The sequence below is a fragment of the Gigantopelta aegis genome, chromosome 14 (assembly GCF_016097555.1).
Source record: "Gigantopelta aegis isolate Gae_Host chromosome 14, Gae_host_genome, whole genome shotgun sequence".
NCBI lineage: Eukaryota > Metazoa > Mollusca > Gastropoda > Neomphalida > Peltospiridae > Gigantopelta > Gigantopelta aegis.
In genome coordinates, this window is record NC_054712.1 from 12,657,286 (window position 1) to 12,680,788 (window position 23,503).

The window sequence follows — 23,503 nt, forward strand, 5'->3', positions numbered from 1 at the left end:
AGTGGTATATGATCACGTTAAACAAGTTACCTACCTATCCAGATAGGAAGTATGTAACGATATGTATGTATGCATGCATGCATATGTGCGTGAGTGCGGGAAAGGGATGGTGGCAGTGGTGTATGGATGGGTGGATGGATAGGTGGATGGATGCATGCATGGATGCATGTTTATTTATTTATTTTATTTTATTTTATTTTATTTATTTGAAAAATATTGAAGATCTGTCTGATAGAAGATTTCGATTAAGGATATTTTGGGGGCATTCGTTTGCTCTAGAATAGTAACACAAGAGTAGTTTCTCTTTGAAAGTCGAACGTAAATGAAGGAACAGAAGCCACAAGTTAGTGATGTAGTTTCGGATTTTCTTTTCCCAACATGAAACATGATTAACAAGTTAACAACATGGTGGTACAGATCAAATATAAGTCTAAGCTCTTAGGTGAACGATATAGTTGACATTGCGGCTGAGACCCCCCTCCCCCCCCCCCCCCCCCCCCCCCCATCCTGGAATCTCCCTTTCGGTCTCTCTGGGTCTATATCTTTTCATGTATAGAAACACGAATATTTATAAGATACATATGTTTGTTACATATGTAATTGCCATGGGTTATAGTCGGGAGCTGATAAGCTGGCGGCAACAATTAAAAAATTAAAAGCGTTCTTAATTGCTGTAAGTTAGTTTTACACTACTTGGACTGATTACTAACCCTTACTTAACTAAAGACTAAGGTATGGCATAAATGCAGGTGACACAATAACAATTAATTGAATAGGATATGCACAGCTAAAATATAAATTACATTTGAATATAGTTGTAAATGTAACACTGTGACAATAGGGATGCGCTTTGCAGTTTGTTTCCACAATACTTCTAAGACATTCATATCTCGAATTTTAGCCTTCTCTGTATTTTGGAAAACCCAAAACCCAAATATGGATTTTGTTCGATGCACTATATATCACTGCTTCTACCACAAGTCGCCCCACTGCACACGCGCTTGTTATTGATCTAAAAAAAAAAAAAAACCACCCAAAAAAAACCCGAGATCTTTTGACGGTCATGTTTTGTTTTTAGATGTGAACGAATGTGCGACTGGCGCAGACGACTGTCTCGATCCCAGTCTCGGAGGCCTCTGTACCAACACACTGGGGAGCTGGAGCTGCTCCTGTATGCCAGGATACACTGGAGATGGAGTAAACAACTGTAACGGTAAGTCCACACAGTCATGTACGTCTGTATCGGTAAGTCCACACAGTCCTGTACGTCTGTAACGGTGAGTCCACACAAGCATCTACGTCTGTAATGGTGAGTCCACACAATCATGTACGTTTGTAACGGTGAGTCCACACAATCCTGTACGTCTGTAACGGTACGTCCACACAATCCTGTACGTCTGTAACGGTAAGTTCCAAAGGCGTATGGGCTCCCATTTTTGTAGGGGATGGAGGTGGGTGGGGTGGGCAGGCTTGCTTTTGCCCGAATTAAACGAAAATGCCCGAATCTGGATAACAACATTTATTCATATTAGCATTACTACCAAACAGCTATATAGGGTTGCGAACGAATGACGGATTACAACTAATTTTTAGGGTAGAATGACGGAAATACACGGTAAAAAGTTCTTAGTTTAGAACATTTTCCCCGAATATCTGTATAATTTTTGTCCGAATTTGAGATTTTGCTCCAGCACTAGGGGGCAGTTGCCCCCTCTCCCCCCCCCGTCCCATTGTCTCGTACGCTTATGGTAAGTCCACATAATCCTGTACGTCTGTTAGTAATAGTAATTCCTCACAATCCTTGTAAGCCTGTTAGTGATGGTAATTCCTCACAATCCTTGTGAGCCTGTTAGTGATGGTAATTCCTCACAATCCTTGTAAGCCTGTTAGTGATGGTAATTCCTCACAATCCTTGTAAGCCTGTTAGTGATGGTAATTCCTCACAATCCTTGGAAGCCTGTTAGTAATGGAAATTCCTTAAAATACTTGAAGTCTGTTATTGATGGAAATTCCTCACAATCCTTGTAAATCTATTAGTGATGGAAATTCCTCACAATCTTTGTAAGTCTATTAGTGATGGAAATTTCTCACAATCCTTGTTAATCAATTAGTGATGGAAATTCCTTAAAATCCTTGAAGTCTGTTAGTGATGGAAATTCCTCACAATCCTTGTAAATCTATTAGTGATGGAAATTTCTCACAATCCTAGTTAAATCTATTAGTGATGGAAATTCCTCACAATCTTTGTAAGTCTATTAGTGATGGAAATTTCTCACAATCGTTGTTAATCAATTAGTGATGGAAATTTCTCACAATCCTTGTTAATCTATTAGTGATGGAAATTTCTCACAATCCTTGTAAATCTATTAGTGATGGAAATTCCTCACAATCCTTGTAAATCTATTAGTGATGGAAATTTCTCACAATCCCTGTAAATCTTTTAGAGATGGAAATTCCTCACAATCCTTGTATATTTGTTAGTAATAGAAAGTTCTCATAATCCTTGTCAGTCGAAACAATCTTTGTTAAGTCTAAAAGTTACATAGCCATAATCCTTATAAAGTCTTTTAGTGATTAATGTGTCCGTTAATTAATAGTTACAAACGCCCATTGGCCAATAATAATATTAACAATAACAGAACGTTTTGGTTCTTAATATCCTTGAATGGGTCCTAGCCAAGGACCGTATATAGCGAAGAGGTTGGGGTGTAAACCTCGTTTTAATGAATTTTCCTTTAGATAATTACAGTAGATGCAATGTCCTTTGGATATTTTCCAGATGTCAATGAATGTTCGGCAACACCGTCGCCTTGTGGGGTGTCTATCTGCAACAACACCATCGGGTCGTACACCTGTATCTGTCAGCCAGGCTACCAGCTCAACGCCACCACAAACACCTGCGAAGGTATGTACACATTTTAACTATTCGTGTCTCTCTCTCTCTCTCTCTCTCTCTCTCTCTCTCTCTCTCTCTCTCTCTCTCTCTCTCTCTCTCTCTCTCTCTCTCTATATATATATATATATATATATATGTGTCATAGAGAGTGTGTATGAGTGTGCATATGTGTATATGTGTGTGTGCGTGCGAATTGAAAATCTGCGTGACCCATTTATCGGTTACGCAGAAATAAATCCAGGTAACTCGTTTCCTTTTTGCGTAACTCGTTATATCCAATTAAATGGTGCTCCAAAGTTTGCGAGAACAAAAAATAGGTTACGCAAAATTAGATTTGCACTCTGAACGCGCGAACGAAACGATCGTTCTCGCAGTTTTCAGAGACCTGCAAGCAAGCCAGTTTTAGTTGTTTTTTTCATGCTTAAAATTGCTTTTAGCATTCGAAATGAAAGAGATGAGCTGATGAACCGGCTATTATACAAATTGATTTGTTGTTCTGTTATGTTATTGTCTAATGCAATGCAATGCAATACATTACAATACAATACAACGCAGGACAAAACAACACAATACAATACATCACAATACAAAACAGTACAATGTAATATTGTACAGTACATCACATTACAGTATTACAGTGCATTACAATACAATACAGTACAGTAGAATACAATAGATAACAACACAGTACAGTACCATACAATACAGTACAATACAATACAATAGAATGCACTACATTTCAATACAATACAATATAGTATATGTAACGTACATCACAGTACCATAGAATACATCACAATACAATACATCACAATACAATACAATACATTACAATACAATGCAATGCAATACAATACAATGCAATGCAATGCAATACAATACAATGCAATGCAATACAATACAGTGCAATCAAATACAATACAATGCAATACAATACAATGCAATACAATACAATGCAATGCAATTAATACAATGCAATGCAATGCAATGCAATGCAATGCAATGCAATACAATACAATACAATACATGAGAATGTTGCACAGCACATCACAATGCAACAGAGTAAAATACAATACAATATAATAACAAATTAGTCTATAAAAGTTGTTGTTTAACTTCAATTTTTATGCAGACAAGCAGACAGCAATGGGACGCATATACATGTAGGGCAAAAGAGATATAATCGAAACCAGAAGAATTAAAAAATATTTTATTGTTTCAGACATAGACGAATGTACGTCTGGCGCTGCGACTGGTTGTGCGATGCATGCCTCGTGCAATAATACGGTGGGCTCCTTCACGTGTGCGTGTGACCTCAACTATGAAGGGGATGGCTACTTGAACTGTACTCTCAGTATGTATATTATTAGTATGATCAGAAAATACCCGGCCACTTACACAAACTGTACTATCAGTATGTATATTAGTATGATCGGAAATTCACCGGCCACTTACACGATCTGTACTCTAAGTATGTATATTAGTATGCTCGGAAAATACCTGACCACTTAAACAAACTCTACTCTCAGTATGTATATTAGTCTGATCGGAAAATCCCTGGCCACTTACACAAACTCTACTCTCAGTATGTATATTATTAGTATGATCAGAAAATACCCGGCCACTTACACAAAGTGTACTCTCAGTATGTATATTAGTATGATCGGAAATTCACCGGCCACTTACACAGATTGTATTCTAAGTATGTACATTGTGTATATTAGTATGATCGGAAAATACCCAGCCACTTACACGATCTGTACTCTCAGTATGTATATTAGATGATTGGAAAATCCCCGGCCACTTACACAAACTGTACTCTCATTATGTATATTAGTATGACAGGAAAATCCCCGGCTACTTACACAAACTGTACTCTCAGTATGTATATTAGTATGACCGGAAAATCCCCGGCCACTTACACAAACTGTACTGTCAGTATGTGTATTAGTATGACCGGAAAATTCCTGGCCACTTACACAAACTGTACTCTCAGTATGTATATTAGTATGATAGGAAAATCCCCGGCTACTTACACAAACTGTACTCTCAGTATGTATATTAGTATGCTCAGAAAATCCCCGGTCACTTACACAAACTCTACTCTCAGTATGTATATTATTAGTATGATCAGAAAATACCCGGCCACTTACACAAAGTGTACTCTCAGTATGTATATTAGTATGATCGGAAATTCACCGGCCACTTACACAGATTGTATTCTAAGTATGTACATTGTGTATATTAGTATAATCGGAAAATACCCAGCCACTTACACGATCTGTACTCTCAGTATGTATATTAGATGATTGGAAAATCCCCGGCCACTTACACAAACTGTACTCTCATTATGTATATTAGTATGATAGGAAAATCCCCGGCTACTTACACAAACTGTACTCTCAGTATGTATATTAGTATGACCGGAAAATCCCCGGCCACTTACACAAACTGTACTGTCAGTATGTGTATTAGTATGACCGGAAAATTCCTGGCCACTTACACAAACTGTACTCTCAGTATGTATATTAGTATGCTCAGAAAATCCCCGGCCACTTACACAAACTGTACTCTCAGTATGTATATTAGTATGATAGGAAAATCCCCGGCTACTTACACAAACTGTACTCTCAGTATGTATATTAGTATGCTCAGAAAATCCCCGGCCACTTACACAAACTGTACTCTCAGTATGTATATTAGTATGCTCAGAAAATCCCCGGCCACTTACACAAACTGTACTCTCAGTATGTATATTAGTATGATAGGAAAATCCCCGGCTACTTACACAAACTGTACTCTCAGTATGTATATTAGTATGCTCAGAAAATGCCCGGCCACTTACACAAAGTGTACTCTCAGTATGTATATTAGTATGATCGGAAATTCACCGGCCACTTACACAGATTGTATTCTAAGTATGTACATTGTGTATATTAGTATGATCGGAAAATACCCGGCCACTTACACGATCTGTACTCTCAGTATGTATATTAGATGATTGGAAAATCCCCGGCCACTTACACAAACTGTACTCTCAGTATGTATATTAGTATGATCGGAAAATCCCCGGTCACTTACACAAACTGTACTCTCATTATATATATTAGTATGATAGGAAAATCACCGGCTACTTACACAAACTGTACTCTCAGTATGTATATTAGTATGCTCAGAAAATTCCTGGCCACTTACACAAACTGTACTGTCAGTATGTATATTAGTATGACCGGAAAATTCCTGGCCACTTACATGAACTGTACTCTCAGTATGTATATTAGTATGCTCAGAAAATCCCCGGCCACTTACACAAACTGTACTCTCAGTATGTATATTAGTATGATCGGAAAATCCCCGGTCACTTACACAAACTGTACTCTCATTATATATATTAGTATGATAGGAAAATCACCGGCTACTTACACAAACTGTACTCTCAGTATGTATATTAGTATGCTCAGAAAATTCCTGGCCACTTACACAAACTGTACTGTCAGTATGTATATTAGTATGACCGGAAAATTCCTGGCCACTTACATGAACTGTACTCTCAGTATGTATATTAGTATGCTCAGAAAATCCCCGGCCACTTACACAAACTGTACTCTCAGTATGTATATTAGTATGCTCAGAAAATCCCCGGTCACTTACACAAACTGTACTCTCAGTATGTATATTAGTATGATAGGAAAATCCCCGGCTACTTACACAAACTGTACTCTCAGTATGTATATTAGTATGCTCAGAAAATCCCTGGCCACTTACACAAACTGTACTGTTAGTATGTGTATTAGTATGACCGGAAAATTCCTGGCCACTTACATGAACTGTACTCTCAGTATGTATATTAGTATGATTGGAAAATCCCCGGCCACTTACACAAACTGTACTCTCAGTATATATATTAGTATGCTCGAAAAATCCCCGGCCACATAAATAGATTGTATTCAGGCTGTCTTTGTAATAAATGGCAAATGAATGCGCACATATATAGGCCTATAGTGCAGTAGTGGCGAAGTTGGTTCACTTTTTTTTTTAATTTAAAGTGACAGACCCTAGTTTTTAAATAGTAAGGCATATTTATCACTATTAGAGCCGTTTATGATCATTGAAATCAAACATTATATACATTTTATTGTTTAGATTATCCACTTCCGTATGACCGAAGTGTTTCTGGTCATCCTGGTGTTTCCAATACCACAAAATGCTTTTTTTTTGTATTTTAAAAAACCGCACGTGCGTCTGAGAATTAACGGTTATGGAGTCGCGTTTTAGTCTATTTTAAGGGTATTTCAGCATCACAGACTCTTGTTTAACTCTGTTGTATCCAAATGTGTTACAGGTTTGTAAATTAACCAAACTTAATGTCCATTTTTACGGGTTGAAACTAAGGTCTAGGTGAAAAATATGCCTTAGTGTTTAAAAACTAGGGTCTGTCCCTTTAATACAAATATTCGTAAAACCGTCGTACGCACTGGCGAGTGTCACAATGACAGTTTTACGATCTTGTACTAGCTTCAAAATTCTGTAGCCAGACAAACAGACCAAATAGCTGAGGTGTGTGCCAAGGACAGCGTGCTCGAAACGCACAACTGGATTTAAGTACGAACGTCATACACTGGATTTTCGGGGGGCATTCTCGCCCTTCCCCTCCCGCTTATATCCGCGCAATGGAATGTAGCCCATCAGCCAGGACAACCCGCAAAAGGCAACGCTACGCAATAAGAGTACCTAGTACGAGAATTTAACCGATTGTGACAAAACAAACTTTACGATCTTTTATATGCACCATCCCACAGACAGGGTAGCACATACCACGGCCTTTGATATACCAGTCGTTGGTGTACTGGCTGGAACGAGAAATAACCCAACGGGCCCGCCGACGGGGATCGATCCTAGACCGACCGCGCAGCAAGCGAACGCTTTACCACTGGTGCTACCACATCGGTTCCTGTGTAATCGGCTATTTTCATACGAGTCACTCGTATCGTGTAGCGTCGCCTTAAGCTCTGTCCTAACCGGCCGCGAGCGACGCGAGTGATTATTTTAGAAATCATGGATTTCCACTGCCGCATACAACAGATTTATATATGTCACGTCGCACGCATGCGGTTAGGATACGGCAATCGATATCAATGATTTCTAAAATAATTGATTTCTATTGCCGCATCCTAACTGCACGCGCGCGACGCGACAGATTTATATGTACCGCACGCGTCCGGTTAGCAGGGCCGTAGGTAGGATTTTTTGTTTGGGGGGGGGGGGGGGGGAGCAACTGAGTAGTTAATAGTATAAAACTCCTTAAATTGTTAAGAAGAGAATTTTCTTTAAGTTTCTATAATGCTCTCCGGATTTTTTTCTGCACCCCCCCCCCCCCCCCCCTCCCCCGCTAGATACGGCCCTGGTTAGGATACAGCTTAAATCTTAAAGCGAGCGGTGCGACAATATTTATATCCTAACCAGACGCGACCATAACGACAGTCTTCTTTATAAAATTGTTATCAACTTTAAAAACCGCCAAGTAAAAGTTGTTTGATTAGTTAATATATGTTTGTCGCTCGTGTCGCGTGACAAAAAATAGAAACAATTCCTATCAGTATTTTGTCGTACGCTCGACTACATGAATCGTACGCGTGCGGTTAGGATGCAGCAATTGAAATCAATGGTTTCTAAAAAAAAAAAATCGCTCGCGTCGCACGCGTCCGGTTAGGATGCAGCTTTAAGGTTTGTCAGTTTTCACAATCAGAATCTACCATGCTATGCCATATATTACGAAATGCCCAACTACTGGTATGCATTAAAAAAAATAAAAAAGGAGAAAAAGATTGTGGTATGTGCTGTACTGACAATGTAGAACGATATAATTTTGTTTTGTTTAGAGCAGTGCGGAATAGCAGGACCAGTTGCCAGGATAGTCCAAGGGACGGCAGCTACGGATTGTCGGTGGGGGTGGAGCGTTTCCGTAAGAATGAACTTTTCAGGGGCTCCGACCATGTATAACAACACGGTACACATGTGCTCCGGAGTGATCATCGATATGAACTGGGTGCTCACCAGTGCGGCTTGTATAAAGTGAGTATTGTCTGTGTTTATCGGAGGAGGAGAGTAGTTCAGGCATGCCCCCCCCCCTCCCCACCATCACACCACTCCCCCTCCCAGTACCATTTGTATTCATGGCCAGGACGCAGCCCAGTGGTAAAGCATTCGCTTGATGCGCGGTCGGTCTAAGATCGATCCCCATCGATAGGCCCATTGGGCTATTTCTCGTTCCAACCAGTTAGACCACGACTGGTATATCAAAGGCCGTGGTATGTGCTATCCTGTCTGTGGGATGGTGAATATAACGGATCCCTTGCTACTTATCTCCAAGACTATATGTCAGAGTTACCAGATGTTTGACATCCAATAGCCAATGATTAATGAATCAATGTGCTTTAGTGGTGTCGTTAAACAAAACAAACAAACATTTGTATTTGCCTGTTGCCCCATAACACGACTCATAAACAGTGTGTGTGGCCCCCAATATTATATAAAATGCTACCTACGCCAATAACGCCTGTCCGTGCATATAAAAAAAAAACTTGCCGCTTTGTCTGACGGCAGTGGGCATATCTATATCTGTTGAGAGAGAGAGAGAGAGAGAGAGAGAGAGAGAGAGAGAGAGAGAGAGAGAGAGAGAGTGTGTGTGTGTGTGTGTGTGTGTGTGTGTGTGTGCGTGAACGTCTGTTTAGTTTAACAACACATCGATTCATTAATGATTTGGTAATTCTGACATACAGAGGAAACCGTGACATTTTTCCACTAGCAGTAAGGGATCCTTTATAATATGCTCTTTTCCAGAGACAGGACAGCACATACTACATTTGCTATAACAGCAGTCATGGGCAGGTGGATGGGAGAGTAATAGAAGAGTAAAGACACAGACTACATTTAAAAACATTACAACATGTGTGCATGTTTATATGTATTGTTGTTTACAGGAAGATCCCCGGTGCCACGTTCCTGGTGACGTCTGGCACCGTGAACGTGAACCCAGGCGATGATGCCGATCCCGACATGCAACAGAAGACGATCGCCCAGGTCAAGTATCACCCGAACTTTACCTCCACTGACATCACCACTGCCGAAGTTGCTGCTCAGGGCTTTGACGCCACTTATCCCTTTGACGGTAAGCTATCCGCACAGCCCGACTTGCGTGTGGGTGTGGTAATTTTAGGCATCCTTCCATGAAGTTCAAGTTCTTTATTGCGTTACGTTTTGCAACTTATCAGCATTATAACAATTAAAAACAATATTATGTACAATAGTGCGGAACAATTGGTGGAGAATGACTTATATAAATGCATACACATATACCGATAAAAACAATCCATCTTATATCTATATATAAACAATCAGCAATATGGTCACACCCCCAGAGAAGCTATTAAAACAAATAAATACTGTGTTTTTCAATTTTATATGGCAAAACAAACCAGCTAGAATTCAAAGAGCAGTTTTAGTGCAAGATTATACATATAGAGGTATCAAAATGGTAGATATTACACATTTTGCAATAGCATTAAAACTGACCTGGATTAGAAGACTTTTGATATCGAATTCAAAATGGGCAACTCTCTTCTATTCTTTGACTGGTTTAACAATAAAAGATTTAATAATCTATGTGGATCACTTTATTCAGTTAAAGACAAGACAAATAAAAAAACTTATTTTGGAAAGATGTACTAAATAATTGGATTTTACTGCAACGTAAACAAACATTCATCAATACAGAAGACATTCTATGTTCAAACATTTGATGTAATAACAATATTATTATAGATAAAAAGCCTGCAGTATATAGAAATTACATTAAAAAAAAAGGATTTTATTTATACAAGACTTACTTAATAACCAGTTTATAGATTATGACACTTTCAGCTTAAAGTATAACATAAAGTCAAATTTTCTAGAATTTGCTTCTTTATTAAAGGCTATACAAGTTTTTATACGCAAGACAACTACTTTTAACATCCAAACAGTTGGTGTTCCAAAGCGTCCCATTTTACCAGTTAAAATAAAACCCTTTTTGAAAAATAAATCTGGAAGTAAAGAAATCTATAAACTACTCAACGACACGAATATACTTCCTACTTCGCAGATTAAATACTCTGCTGAAGGGTGTGCTTTTTCCCCTTTAGAGTGGGCGAAGTATTATAGCCTGCCATTTAAGATTTTGAAAGACCCAACACTGTTATGGTTCCAATACCAAATCCTACATAGAATTATAGCAACGAATACTTTCTTATATAAAATAAAATATGTTGATTCAAATCTCTGCAATATCTGTCATCGCCAGCCAGAAACATCGGATCACTTGTTTTATGTTTGCCCCAAAGTCGTCGAACTCTAGAATCTTATAGAACAATGGTTGCAACAAACAGGTGACGACTTCCAGTTTGACAAAACTATGATTTTATTTGGTGATATAAATAAGGAAAACAATTTCGTAAATTGGTTAATTATAAATGTAAAGTATTATATTTACAAAACAAAATTACAGAACACCACACTCAATAAAACTGGCTTCAAACATTATATTGAAGATAAGCTATTATTAGAAAAATATATGTATTACAAGACTATATTGTTTTTATATAAAAAGACTATGGTTGTTTGTTTTACAATGTTGCTGGTTTGAAGGAAATACTGATTTCAGCTTTCTTCCATTTCTCTCCTTGCTCCATGGTATATTCTGTGTATAACTCATATGTACGGTAATGATTCGGGGCCCCAACCCTGACATTATCTATTGTTTTTCTGGGGCAATAAACATTTATTATTTTTTTTTAATAATAATTAAAAAAAATATGGGTCACACAAATATAGATATATTAAGTTGTTTGTAGTAATAGCATATCCCTCATTTTGTTCGCCTGTAGTAAGTATTTGCCAAGGTTGTTTATCTCCTTCTTGTTTGTAGTTGACAATAGCTGTATTAGTTTAAAAGAACTGGGGTTCTTGGAGTAGTATTTCTTAATAAATTTATTTCTTAAAGTTTCGTATCGTGGACACTGAAGAATAAAATGAAACTCATCCTCAATCTCATTAATATTACATAATGTACATACTCTTTGTGTTCTCTCGATATTTTTGTACCTACCAGCTTCAATATTTAGCCTGTGTGCACACATTCTCGTTTTCGTTATTTCTTTTATATTACGTGAATCAATTGGCTTCGTCAAACACGCCTGTTATGGGCACAACCTCTGGCTTCGCCAGAGAATTCTGTCCATAACACGGGGTTAGAGGTGGGACCTACTTGTCATTGCCGTCAGTATATTATATACAGTTCGTTTGCGTCAAAAGGGATGAATTGGAGTATAACTGTATACTATATAATGCTAAAAAGCATGTTATTAAAGTGGCATTCCCTAGTTTTTAAACGTTAAAGGAGAACTCAAGTCACATGTGAGCCGTGTGTGTTGGAAAGATGCATACCCGGACCACCAACACATACTGACACTTTCAGAAATAAAAACGCGTAATTTTAGAGTTAATAAAAAAAACGTGATTGTTCCTGCTAACTGGGGGAAGCCATTTTGTTTCGTTTTCGTCGCGTCCGGTACTCTAATTTGGAAGGAAGTGACCTCAGCTCCTACCAACTCCTGTATGCATAGTGTAAACAAACACAGTAATTTACGACAATACGCTTCTCTTTGATCAACCGGACTTGTAAAACAACATAAATGACTTGATAATATAACACACCGGCCTCGGTGGCGTCGTGGTTAGCCCATCGGTCTACAGGCTGGTAGGTACTGGGTTCGGACCCCAGTCGAGGCATGGGATTTTTAATCCAGATACCGACTCCAAACCCTGATTGAGTGCTCCGCAAGGCTCAATGGGTAGGTGTAAACCACTTACACCGACCAGTGATCCATAACTGGTTCAACACAGGCCATGGTTTGTGCTATCCTGCCTGTGGGAAGTGCAAATAAAAGATCCCTTGCTGCTAATCGGAAAGAGTAGCCCATGTAGTGGCAACAGCGGGTTTCCTCTCAAAATCTGTGTGGTCCTTAACCATATGTCTGACGCCATATAACCGTAAATAAAATGTGTTGTTGAGTGCGTCGTTAAATAAAACATTTCTTTCTTTCTTTGATAATATAACAAACTATTAACTAAATATATTTCAATTTGCATTAACAGAAGGAAATGGGTTATAGTATCTTTGTCTCTTAAAAAAATCCCCCCCAAAATGCATACTACATTGGAGCAAAAATCGACCACTCACAATACCCAAGTGCTAATTTTCTTTTCTTTGTAACTACGTAATTAGTCAGTTCCGTGATTTTGGATGGGTAAGTTTAGAGAATTATTTATAGTAATACACCATGACGGCTGATAATGCCCATTACCATTTTAGGGGTGACAGGTTATTTCACATTACCGTGATGTTAATAATACCAGTACATATTTTTGTGTCTAGACGGCGGTAATTAATTGCCTTGTCTGGTTACCTACCTAATATACACCTGCCAATCAGGATTCACAGGTGGAGGCAACTACAATACAGACCAATGAACTAAGAAAACACTCCATTTATCATTCCATAAGTAGCAAGGGATCTTTTATATGCACCATCCCACAGACAGTATGGCACACACCACGGCCTTTGATATACCAGTCGTGGTGCACTGGCTGGACGAAAAATAGCCTAATGGGCCCAGGATAGAGCTCAGTGGAATACCAAATCTAATTAAAATTATCTCCACTATTGCATGTGGATCTAAAGACAGCCAGTTGGAGCTTATGTCCACCAATCAAAACCTTACTTGCAGAATCCTGCCAGTGATTTAAAACTAACAACACTGCGTAGTCCCCAATGTCCAGGTAACATTTCGTCTGTAAATAATAATTTAAATATTGACCAATCACACTTCGCCTTTTATAACGTTATTTGGGAGCATACAAATTCTAAAAATATCGGGCAAGTCTATTTTAGTGGCCGCAGTACAGCGAACCATACCAATACGTACGGGGTGGGTTATCAGTCTTCAATTTTACATTAAAAATTATTTATTTATTTATAAAAAAAACTAACTAAATCAGTCTTCAGTTTTACATTACAAATTATTTATTTTATAAAATAAAACATGTTTTAAGGCATTCGTAATTCACACGAAACATGTCGTATACCCTCAGGATAATTCGGAATGTTTTCAAATTATTTTTAAATCACTGGCAGGATTCTGCAAGTAAGGTTTTGATTGGTGGACATGAGCTCCAACTGGCTGTCTTTAGATCCACATGTAATAGTGGAGCTAATTTTAATTAGATTGTGGAATACCTATCAAACTGTGATAGCATGCACTCATGAATCACTGTTAAAACACTGATCATATCAGGTCTGGTGCTTATGAAACTTTTAGAGTCTGGACTCGAGACTCTAGTAGAGTCTGAGACACTAATGTCATGACAACGCCATACAAATTGTAGGCATGTGACGTCATTAGATACCGAGTCTGGACTCTATAACCGTTTTATAAGCACGGGCCCTGGTGTTCGCGAAAGATGCTGCCCAATGTCTTCAGTAAACAAACTCAGATTTACAGGCTTTCACCAAAAAGATGAACAGGCACGTTCAAGTTCAAAATAGGTATCAGGCATCATTTTAGTCATATCGTGAAATGGCCTGTATGAAATATAATTAAAATGTGTGTACGTCATTGAGCTCAGGGCACCTCAACCCTGACACTGCCAAATACTTCTGGGGACAATAAAATTTAAAAAAAAAAGAAAAAAAAAAAGAAAAAGAAAAAAATTTAAAAAAGAAAGAAAGAAAAAAGCATTGGCTGCTGAAATAAAAACAAAAACTTATTCGTGGCGGGACTTAGCTCAGTGGTACAGCGCTCGCCTAGGATCGATTCCCGTCAGTGAGCCCATTGGTCTATTTCTCGTTCCAGCCAGTGCTCCACAACTGTTTAACAAAGACCGTGATATGTACGTTTGTGGGATGGTGCATATAACAGATCCCTTGCTGCTAATCAAAAAGCGTAGCCCATGAAGTGGCGACAGCGTTTTTCTTCTCTCAATATGTGTGGTCCTTTACCATATATCTGACGTCATATAATCGTAAATAAAATGTTGAGTGCGTCGTTAAATAAAACATTTCCTTCCTTCCAAAACGTATTCATTATGTACACCAGAACCTGTTAATTCTGTCATAATAATAATAATAATAATAATAATAATAATAATAGATATATTATTCGAAATATATACCATCCTGCCCATTTTATTTTTGAATTTGTCCTGACTGAAAAAATTACCCGAGGTTATGATCTAAATTTTATACTATATTTTTTTCATGAAACTGGCGTTGATTTCATATTTCTGTCATATCTTTGGTAAATAAAACTTAGCATTGAATGAATTTTGATGTAACCATTATATCATAAAACCACAGAGAACGTAACAACTGATTGATATAATTTGCCCAGTTTAATTACATTATAGATGAAATGTCACCTGGACATGGGAGTCCACGCAATGCTGTTAGATCTACTGGCAGACCAGTAGAGCTAATTTTAATCAGATTGCCACTTAATAATATTTATTTTAATTTACCGAGTATCGAAGATCAGACAAAAGACAATAGAATCTGTTACACTACATGTACTTTATTAGATACAGTTTTAGTTTAGTTTTTTGTTGTTAGCGATTAATATTTTATGTACTTTATTTTTGCTGGTCAACCGGACTATGTTTTTATTATTCATATATGAACATGGATCTCTATTTACATATATACTTTATTTTTCATTTGGCAGGAAATCAATTTGCTCTGTTGCAAGTGGATTCTCCCTTTGTTTTCGACACATGTACACAGGCCATATGTCTACCAGAGATGCACTCGGAATGTTACAGCAACACGGAATGTTTCATAGCAGGATGGGGGGCTAATACAGAAGGTACGTTGGACACCGTACATGCTGGCTTCTTTTTAGAACAGCATGATACCAGTCAAAGTGTTCTCGACGTCCTGGACACACGGCAAATACCATGAAGTTGTCAAAGCCGAACGCTCGCTTTTGGCTGGTGTTGCACCTAACGTAAAACTAAATGTGAAAAGATAGTAAAGAGCGCTCACCTGTCTGATCTCGGAGCGGGATATAGCTCAATGGTAGAGCGGATTTTTCGTGTTACAACCAATGCTGTGGTATGTACTGTGCTTCCAATAGGATAATGCTCTTGCTGCTTTTCGGACATAATTATCTCCTCCCTCCCTCCTCCCCCCTCTCTCTCTCATGTCAGATACAAAACAACCTTAGTTTAAAATGTGCTAAGATGTGCAAGAATATATATATATATATATATATATATATATATATATATATATAATTTTTTTTATTTAAGCAGACAATGTCAAGGTTTGGGTTTATTCAATCATGGTTACGGTTGATACATATACAGAACTTCACAAACGTTGTTTTCGCCTCCTATTTATTGCACGAGTTTATTTTGCGCAAGAATATAGGAAGCGAAAACAACGTATGTGAAGTTCTGTATTTATTACATACCTTCTTTTAGGTTTTACAAAAACGGTTTTTAATTTAACGTCATAACAACACTTTGTTAAATCTATGATCAAAACTCTTTTCATGGATTTGCTTAACGTTAAGAATCATACTCTGCGGCAACCTTGTATAACGTTTCAAATACGATGTGACGTAATTTGTAAATCATATATGACGTCAGTAAATAAAAGGCGCTAACTGCAGTAAAAATAAAAAGGGAATTCCCCATTTAAAAGTTCCGGTCCAGATTGCACATACGTGTAATACAAAATAAATTTATTACACTGTTTGAAAATGTCTTTATCACTATAGTAAGATTGAATAGGTATGTAATAAAATAGTTTATTTCATTTAAAAAGATAGATGTCTGGTGTTTTGCTATAATGAAAGTGAAGTGCATCACATTATTTTTTTCTTCTTATTAGATTAATTTGGTAGTGAATATACGTATTACCATTATTTAATCAGACAGTACTGAATGTAATAAAATAAATCCTGATGATCTCGCCACTGGATCTGCATCTGACGGTTCTGCTTGTTATTTATTTCAGTAATAAATAACAACATTAATTTCCCTAACATGCCGCCACTACAGGAAGACCAGGTAACGATGATGAGTAAAGCAGCCTGTGACGTCATCAGAACGGCACAAGGTAGATACATGCCATCTGCCGACGCCGAGGTGTGTGCCGTGGACAACACCATTGATATCGCAAAGCTGCAGTTACCATCACGACCTTGTTATGTAAGTACATCAGCAGATGTTAGCATCACGACCTTGTTTTGTAAGTATATCAGCAGATGTTACCATCACGACCTTGTTTTGTAAGTATATCAACAGATGTTAGCATCACGACCTTGTTTTGTAAGTATATCAGTAGATGTTACCATCACGACCTTGTTTTGTAAGTATATCAGCAGGTGTTACCATCACGACCTTGTTTTGTAAGTATATCAGCAGGTGTTACCATCACGACCTTGTTTTGTAAGTATATCAGCAGGTGTTAGCATCACGACCTTGTTTTGTAAGTATATCAGCAGGTGTTAGCATCACGACCTTGTTTTGTAAGTATATCAACAGGTGTTACCATCACGACCTTGTTTTGTAAGTATATCAGCAGATGTTACCATCACGACCTTGTTTTGTAAGTATATCATCAGATGCTACCATCACGACCTTGTTTTGTAAGTATATCAGCAGGTGTTACCACCACGACCTTGTTTTGTAAGTATATCAGAAGATGTTAGCACCACGACCTTGTTTGTAGCACCTACGACCTTGTATTGTGAGTATATCATCAGATGTTACCATCACGACCTTGTTTTGTAAGTATATCAGAAGATGTTAGCACCACGACCTTGTATTGTAAGTATATCATCAGATGTTAGCACCACGACCTTGTATTGTAAGTATATCAGAAGATGTTAGCACCACGACCTTGTATTGTAAGTATATCATCAGATGTTAGCACCACGACCTTGTATTGTAAGTATATCAGAAGATGTTAGCACCACGACCTTGTATTGTAAGTATATCATCAGATGTTAGCACCACGACCTTGTATTGTAAGTATATCAGATGTTAGCACCACGACCTTGTATTGTAAGTATATCATCAGATGTTAGCACCACGACCTTGTATTGTAAGTATATCACAGATGTTAGCACCACGACCTTGTATTGTAAGTATATCATCAGATGTTAGCACCACGACCTTGTATTGTAAGTATATCATCAGATGTTAGCACGACCTTGTATTGTAAGTTTGTAAGTATATCAGAAGATGTTAGCACCACGACCTTGTATTGTAAGTATATCATCAGATGTTACCATCACGACCTATTGTATTGTAAGTATATCATCAGATGTTACATCAGATGTTAGCACCACGACCTTGTATTGTAAGTATATCAGAAGATGTTAGCACCACGACCTTGTATTGTAAGTATATCATCAGATGTTAGCACCACGACCTTGTATTGTAAGTATATCATCAGATGTTAGCACCACGACCTTGTATTGTAAGTATATCATCAGATGTTAGCACCACGACCTTGTATTGTAAGTATATCATCAGATGTTAGCACCACGACCTTGTATTGTAAGTATATCATCAGATGTTACCATCACGACCTTGTTTTGTAAGTATATCAGAAGATGTTAGCACCACGACCTTGTATTGTAAGTATATCATCAGATGTTAGCACCACGACCTTGTATTGTAAGTATATCACAGACCTTGTATTGTAAGTATATCATCAGATGTTACCAGTTGTTTTGTAAGTATATCAGAAGATGTTAGCACCACGACCTTGTATTGTAAGTATATCATCAGATGTTACCATCACGACCTTGTTTTGTAAGTATATCAGAAGATGTTAGCACCACGACCTTGTATTGTAAGTATATCATCAGATGTTACCATCACGACCTTGTTTTGTAAGTATATCAGAAGATGTTAGCACCACGACCTTGTATTGTAAGTATATCATCAGATGTTACCATCACGACCTTGTTTTGTAAGTATATCAGAAGATGTTAGCACCACGACCTTGTATTGTAAGTATATCATCAGATGTTACCATCACGACCTTGTTTTGTAAGTATATCAGAAGATGTTAGCACCACGACCTTGTATTGTAAGTATATCATCAGATGTTAGCACCACGACCTTGTATTGTAAGTATATCATCAGATGTTACCATCACGGCCTTGTATTGTAAGTATATCATCAGATGTTAGCACCACGACCTTGTATTGTAAGTATATCATCAGATGTTACCATCACGACCTTGTTTTGTAAGTATATCAGAAGATGTTACCATCTCTGGCTAGAGCAAGAAATAATCCAATGGGCCCAGACGGGACTCGATCCTAGATCGACGAATGTTTTACCACTAAGCCACGTCCTGCGGTGATCGTTCAGAAACTGAAAACGTAATAACATACTAAAATAAAGTTGTTGTTTTTTAAAGCATTTCTCATAAAATACAAGAAATATACATGTACTTCGTTAACGTAGTTTTTTGCAACAACAAAAAATACATTAAAAACAAATAATAAAGAAAAAATAATGCAGCTGAAATGAGAAAGAAAGCTGAAAATTGTCACATGTGATTATTTTCCAGGGAGATGCTGGGTCCGGTTTCTACTGTATGGCGCCAGACGGCTACTATCACCTACAGGGCATTCAGCTGATGGAGCCTGCTGGTTACTGCACCTCGCCTACTTTGCCATACAAGGTGGGTGACGTCACAATGGCCGTGGACTGGATCAAGACGGAGCTCGGCATATAGAGTGAACTCCAAGTCTTACACATTAGGTTGAACTTCACTCCCCTCCCCAGGTGTTGAAAGAGACACATTTGCATATTTTGTCAGCAGGAACTTTGAAACGTTTGTAACCATTAATTATCTTTGTTAATAAACGTACTTTTTTTCAGAAGAATGTGTACGTCGGTTTTACTTTGTTTACTGTTTATATCCAGTAGAACCAGTAGATTAGGCCCACGTGTGTAAAGATTACATTTACTTTGTTTACTGTTTATATCCAGTAGAACCAGTAGATTAGGCCCACGTGTGTAAAGATTACATTTACTTTGTTTACTGTTTATATCCAGTAGAACCAGTAGATTAGGCCCACGTGTGTAAAGATTACATTTACTTTGTTTACTGTTTATATCCAGTAGAACCAGTAGATTAGGCCCACGTGTGTAAAGATTACATTTACTTTGTTTATTTGACACCGACCAGTGATCCATAACTGGTTCAACAAAGGCCATGGTTTGTGCTATCCTGCCTGTGGGAAGCTCAAATAAAAGATCCCTTGCTGCCTGTCGTAAAAGAGTAGCCTATGTGGCGACAGCGGGTTTCCTCTAAAAAACAGTGTCAGAATGACCATATGTTTAACGTCCAATAGCCGATGATAAGATAAAATGTCAATGTGCTCTAGTGGCGTCGTTAAAAAGCAAACTTTACTTTTATTTCCTAATGTGAATGACTTAAAAGGAATACAAAGGCAAAGTTTCTAATTCCATCCGACACCAAAACTAGTATTTTGAAATATGCCCAAATGACTTCACTCCGGACATAAATCTGATTATAAGTGATAACTCGTTTATTGTCCTCTAGTTGTCTTATGACGTTTATCTAGTCATCAAGGTATGATGACTAGATGAACTTCAAGAGATAGACCATCCATCCCAGGAGATAAAAATACTGATCCTCCATCTCAATGGATCAAACATATTGTAATCGAATAAGCATGCTACAATTAAACATCAAGTGATTAAAACAACCATCAGTTTCAAACATTAACACATGCGTTTATTAAAGGGACATTCTTGAATTTTCTGCCATTTTTAAGATGTTATCAACTAACAGAGACTTTTTAACGATTGTAATTACATATGAAATATATTTTTCTGCATAAACTATTAGTGGCTATATATTAAACGTGTTTCTGATCGTTCTAATATTTGTATTAGGTTAAACTTCATTTTATTTCCTAAAATATGTTTTTTTCGTACGTACGAAATTATTTGAAGACGAAATCCAGTTTCGGCTTCTTACAAATATTAAGACGACCAGAAACACATTGAATATACAGACACTGATATTCTAAACAAGAAAATATATTTAATATGTAAGTTTAATCGTAGAAATATTTTATTAGTAGGAAACATCTTACAATGCAGCAAACTCAGGAATGTCCCTTTAAAGCTGTAAATTGTGTTTCTTACACACCATGCGTTATTTTTTATAACACATAGTTGTTTACACACGCACGTGTGTTAACAATTTCAAGACATACGACTGGCTGCTCCTAGGTGATGACCAGGTCACCAATGGCATACATCTAATGAAAAACTACACGATGGAATCGATTACACTGTGACGTATAGTTAACCTGACAATAATGGGTTTGTGACGTAAGTTAGCTACAAGTGCAGCGGCTGTAAATAACTTTTAGTCGAAAAAGATGTTAAACTTTGCTTAACTTTGCTGGTTTTTGAGGATATGTAAGAAATAGAATAATACATTCATGTCCGTTAGATAATATTTATCTTACAACTCGTTGTTTAATAACGTATCCAACTCTCTTTTGCTCGTTAGATACATTTTAAAACAACTTTTAAGATAAATGGAATCTAATGGCCACTCATGTATTATTCTCTGTATAAAATATGATCTTTTATACGTATACAAATGTACATGGGGGTTTAGCAGTCACAAGTTTAAAAAAATCACTGATTTAGAAATAAAAAATATGGAAATGGTATAGCGTGTTTTGTGATAAGAAATGTCAAATGTAAACACTGGTCTGCCTCGTGAGCAATGGGCTGAAGAGTTAATTAATACGCCTTGATAAACTCTTTCATTCATTCATTCATTCATTCATTCATTCATTCATACTTATTTTACATCGTTTCTATATGCGTGTACGTCTATGTGCTTCTATCAAATATGGTTAAAGCTCACAGTCCTGGGCATATATCTCAGCTATGTGGGCTGTCTGTCTGGCTGGGCTGGTTAGTGGTTAGCGAGAGAGAAAAGTTGGTGTAGTGGTTTTACACCTACCCACCGAATCGTTGCGAACCCTGTACCTATCAGCCATACATATTTCCGTGCTTATATCCAATTAAGGTTCAAGCACGATGTCTTGGGCACACACTTCAGCTTTCTAGGCGTTTTTTCCAGGACAGTGGGTTAGTGGTTAGTGCTTAGTGAGAGAGAAGAAGGTGTAGTCTACATCTACCCACCGAGTCGTTAAAACTTGCTGTGTGGGAGCCGGTACCGGGCTGCGAACCATGTAACTACCAGCCGTAACCACGACACCACCGAGGCCGGTGATGAACTCTCGGCATATTTCCATTTTTCAGCCTCTACTCTGGTATATCAGTAGTGATGTGTATTCTTTCTAAAGAAGTAGATAAGTAGTGAGGAAACAATGTACTGGTGTGTGGCTAAAGGCAATGCACCACCATTTGTTGTGTTATTGCTGAACCGGCCTCGGTGGCACAGTGGTTAAGCCATCAGGCTGGTAGGTACAGGGTTCGCAGCCCGGTACCGGCTCCAACCCAGAGCGAGTTCTTAAGGCCTCAATGGGTAGGTGTAAGGACACTGCACCTTCTCTCTCACTAACCACTAACCAACTAACAACTAACCCACTATCCTGGACAGACAGACCAGATAGCTGAGGTGTGTGCCCAGAACAGCGTGCTTGAACCTTAGTTGGATATAAGCACGAAAATAAGTTGAAATGAAATGTCCTTACTGATCAGGTCAGGTCAGGTCAGGTCAGGTCAAAGGGTTTTACGTGCATATTCAGAACAAGCTGCTGTAGCGCACGCCTGTCATGGGCGCAGGTGCCGGCTCCTCCGTCCAGGACAGGGTGTGTCCTTACTTGTTGTAGCAGCTTAATATAGTCCGGTTTAGGGAATAGTCCTCATAAAATAAATACTACAAAATTCTAATATGCTTTCTAAAATCTTTCTTTGATGATTACACGTAGGTTGTATTTAAAGAACCCATTGGTTTGACGTTACTTGTTATATATAGTACTAACTGATAACAATTGTGCATGTGGTATAGTGCCACCTGTATAACAGCAATACGAGGAGGTGATCGGGCATGGGGGCTGTTAACAAAACAAATTCATCGTCCACCTATGTTGATTTGTTTTTTTTACACAGTACTTGTCAGTTGAGAGCACTTCCTAAAATTACTAGTAACATGACCTTCTCGACAGTGTTGCATTTTTCATATAATATATTTTGACATATAGAAATTGTATTGAATCGAGCTGAACAGTTCAGGCCATTTTAAGGGCCCCTATGGGCAACCTAGGGAGACATTTCAACGCCATCTAGGTCCACTTAACGAGCTACTCTCGGCTTATTAATCTTCCAAAACTATACGTAGCTCCCTCCTTTATTTTTCGGCGCACCGTTCAAAATTGAGCCTAATTTCTTTCTCCAAAAATGCGCACTATTTCTCCTTGGCTTCATCCTCCGGCCCCAGTCGGACTGCTGGTGCTCCCTTGC

The 23,503-nt window shown here is 38.0% G+C and overlaps 1 protein-coding gene across 1 annotated transcript in view; it reads left to right on the forward strand.

Annotated features, from left to right (window-relative positions):
* Positions 1 to 19,902, forward strand: part of LOC121389076 (latent-transforming growth factor beta-binding protein 1-like) — a 32,504-nt gene extending 12,602 nt beyond the window's left edge. The window contains exons 8-15 of the mRNA XM_041520692.1: positions 1,079 to 1,213; positions 2,780 to 2,905; positions 4,119 to 4,250; positions 8,776 to 8,968; positions 9,877 to 10,064; positions 15,712 to 15,852; positions 17,010 to 17,203; positions 19,587 to 19,902. Coding sequence (XP_041376626.1) covers positions 1,079 to 1,213; positions 2,780 to 2,905; positions 4,119 to 4,250; positions 8,776 to 8,968; positions 9,877 to 10,064; positions 15,712 to 15,852; positions 17,010 to 17,203; positions 19,587 to 19,754 — 1,277 coding nt within the window. The 3' untranslated portion in view covers positions 19,755 to 19,902. The remainder of the gene's footprint in view (positions 1 to 1,078; positions 1,214 to 2,779; positions 2,906 to 4,118; positions 4,251 to 8,775; positions 8,969 to 9,876; positions 10,065 to 15,711; positions 15,853 to 17,009; positions 17,204 to 19,586) is intronic.
* Positions 19,903 to 23,503: the final 3,601 nt, after the last annotated feature.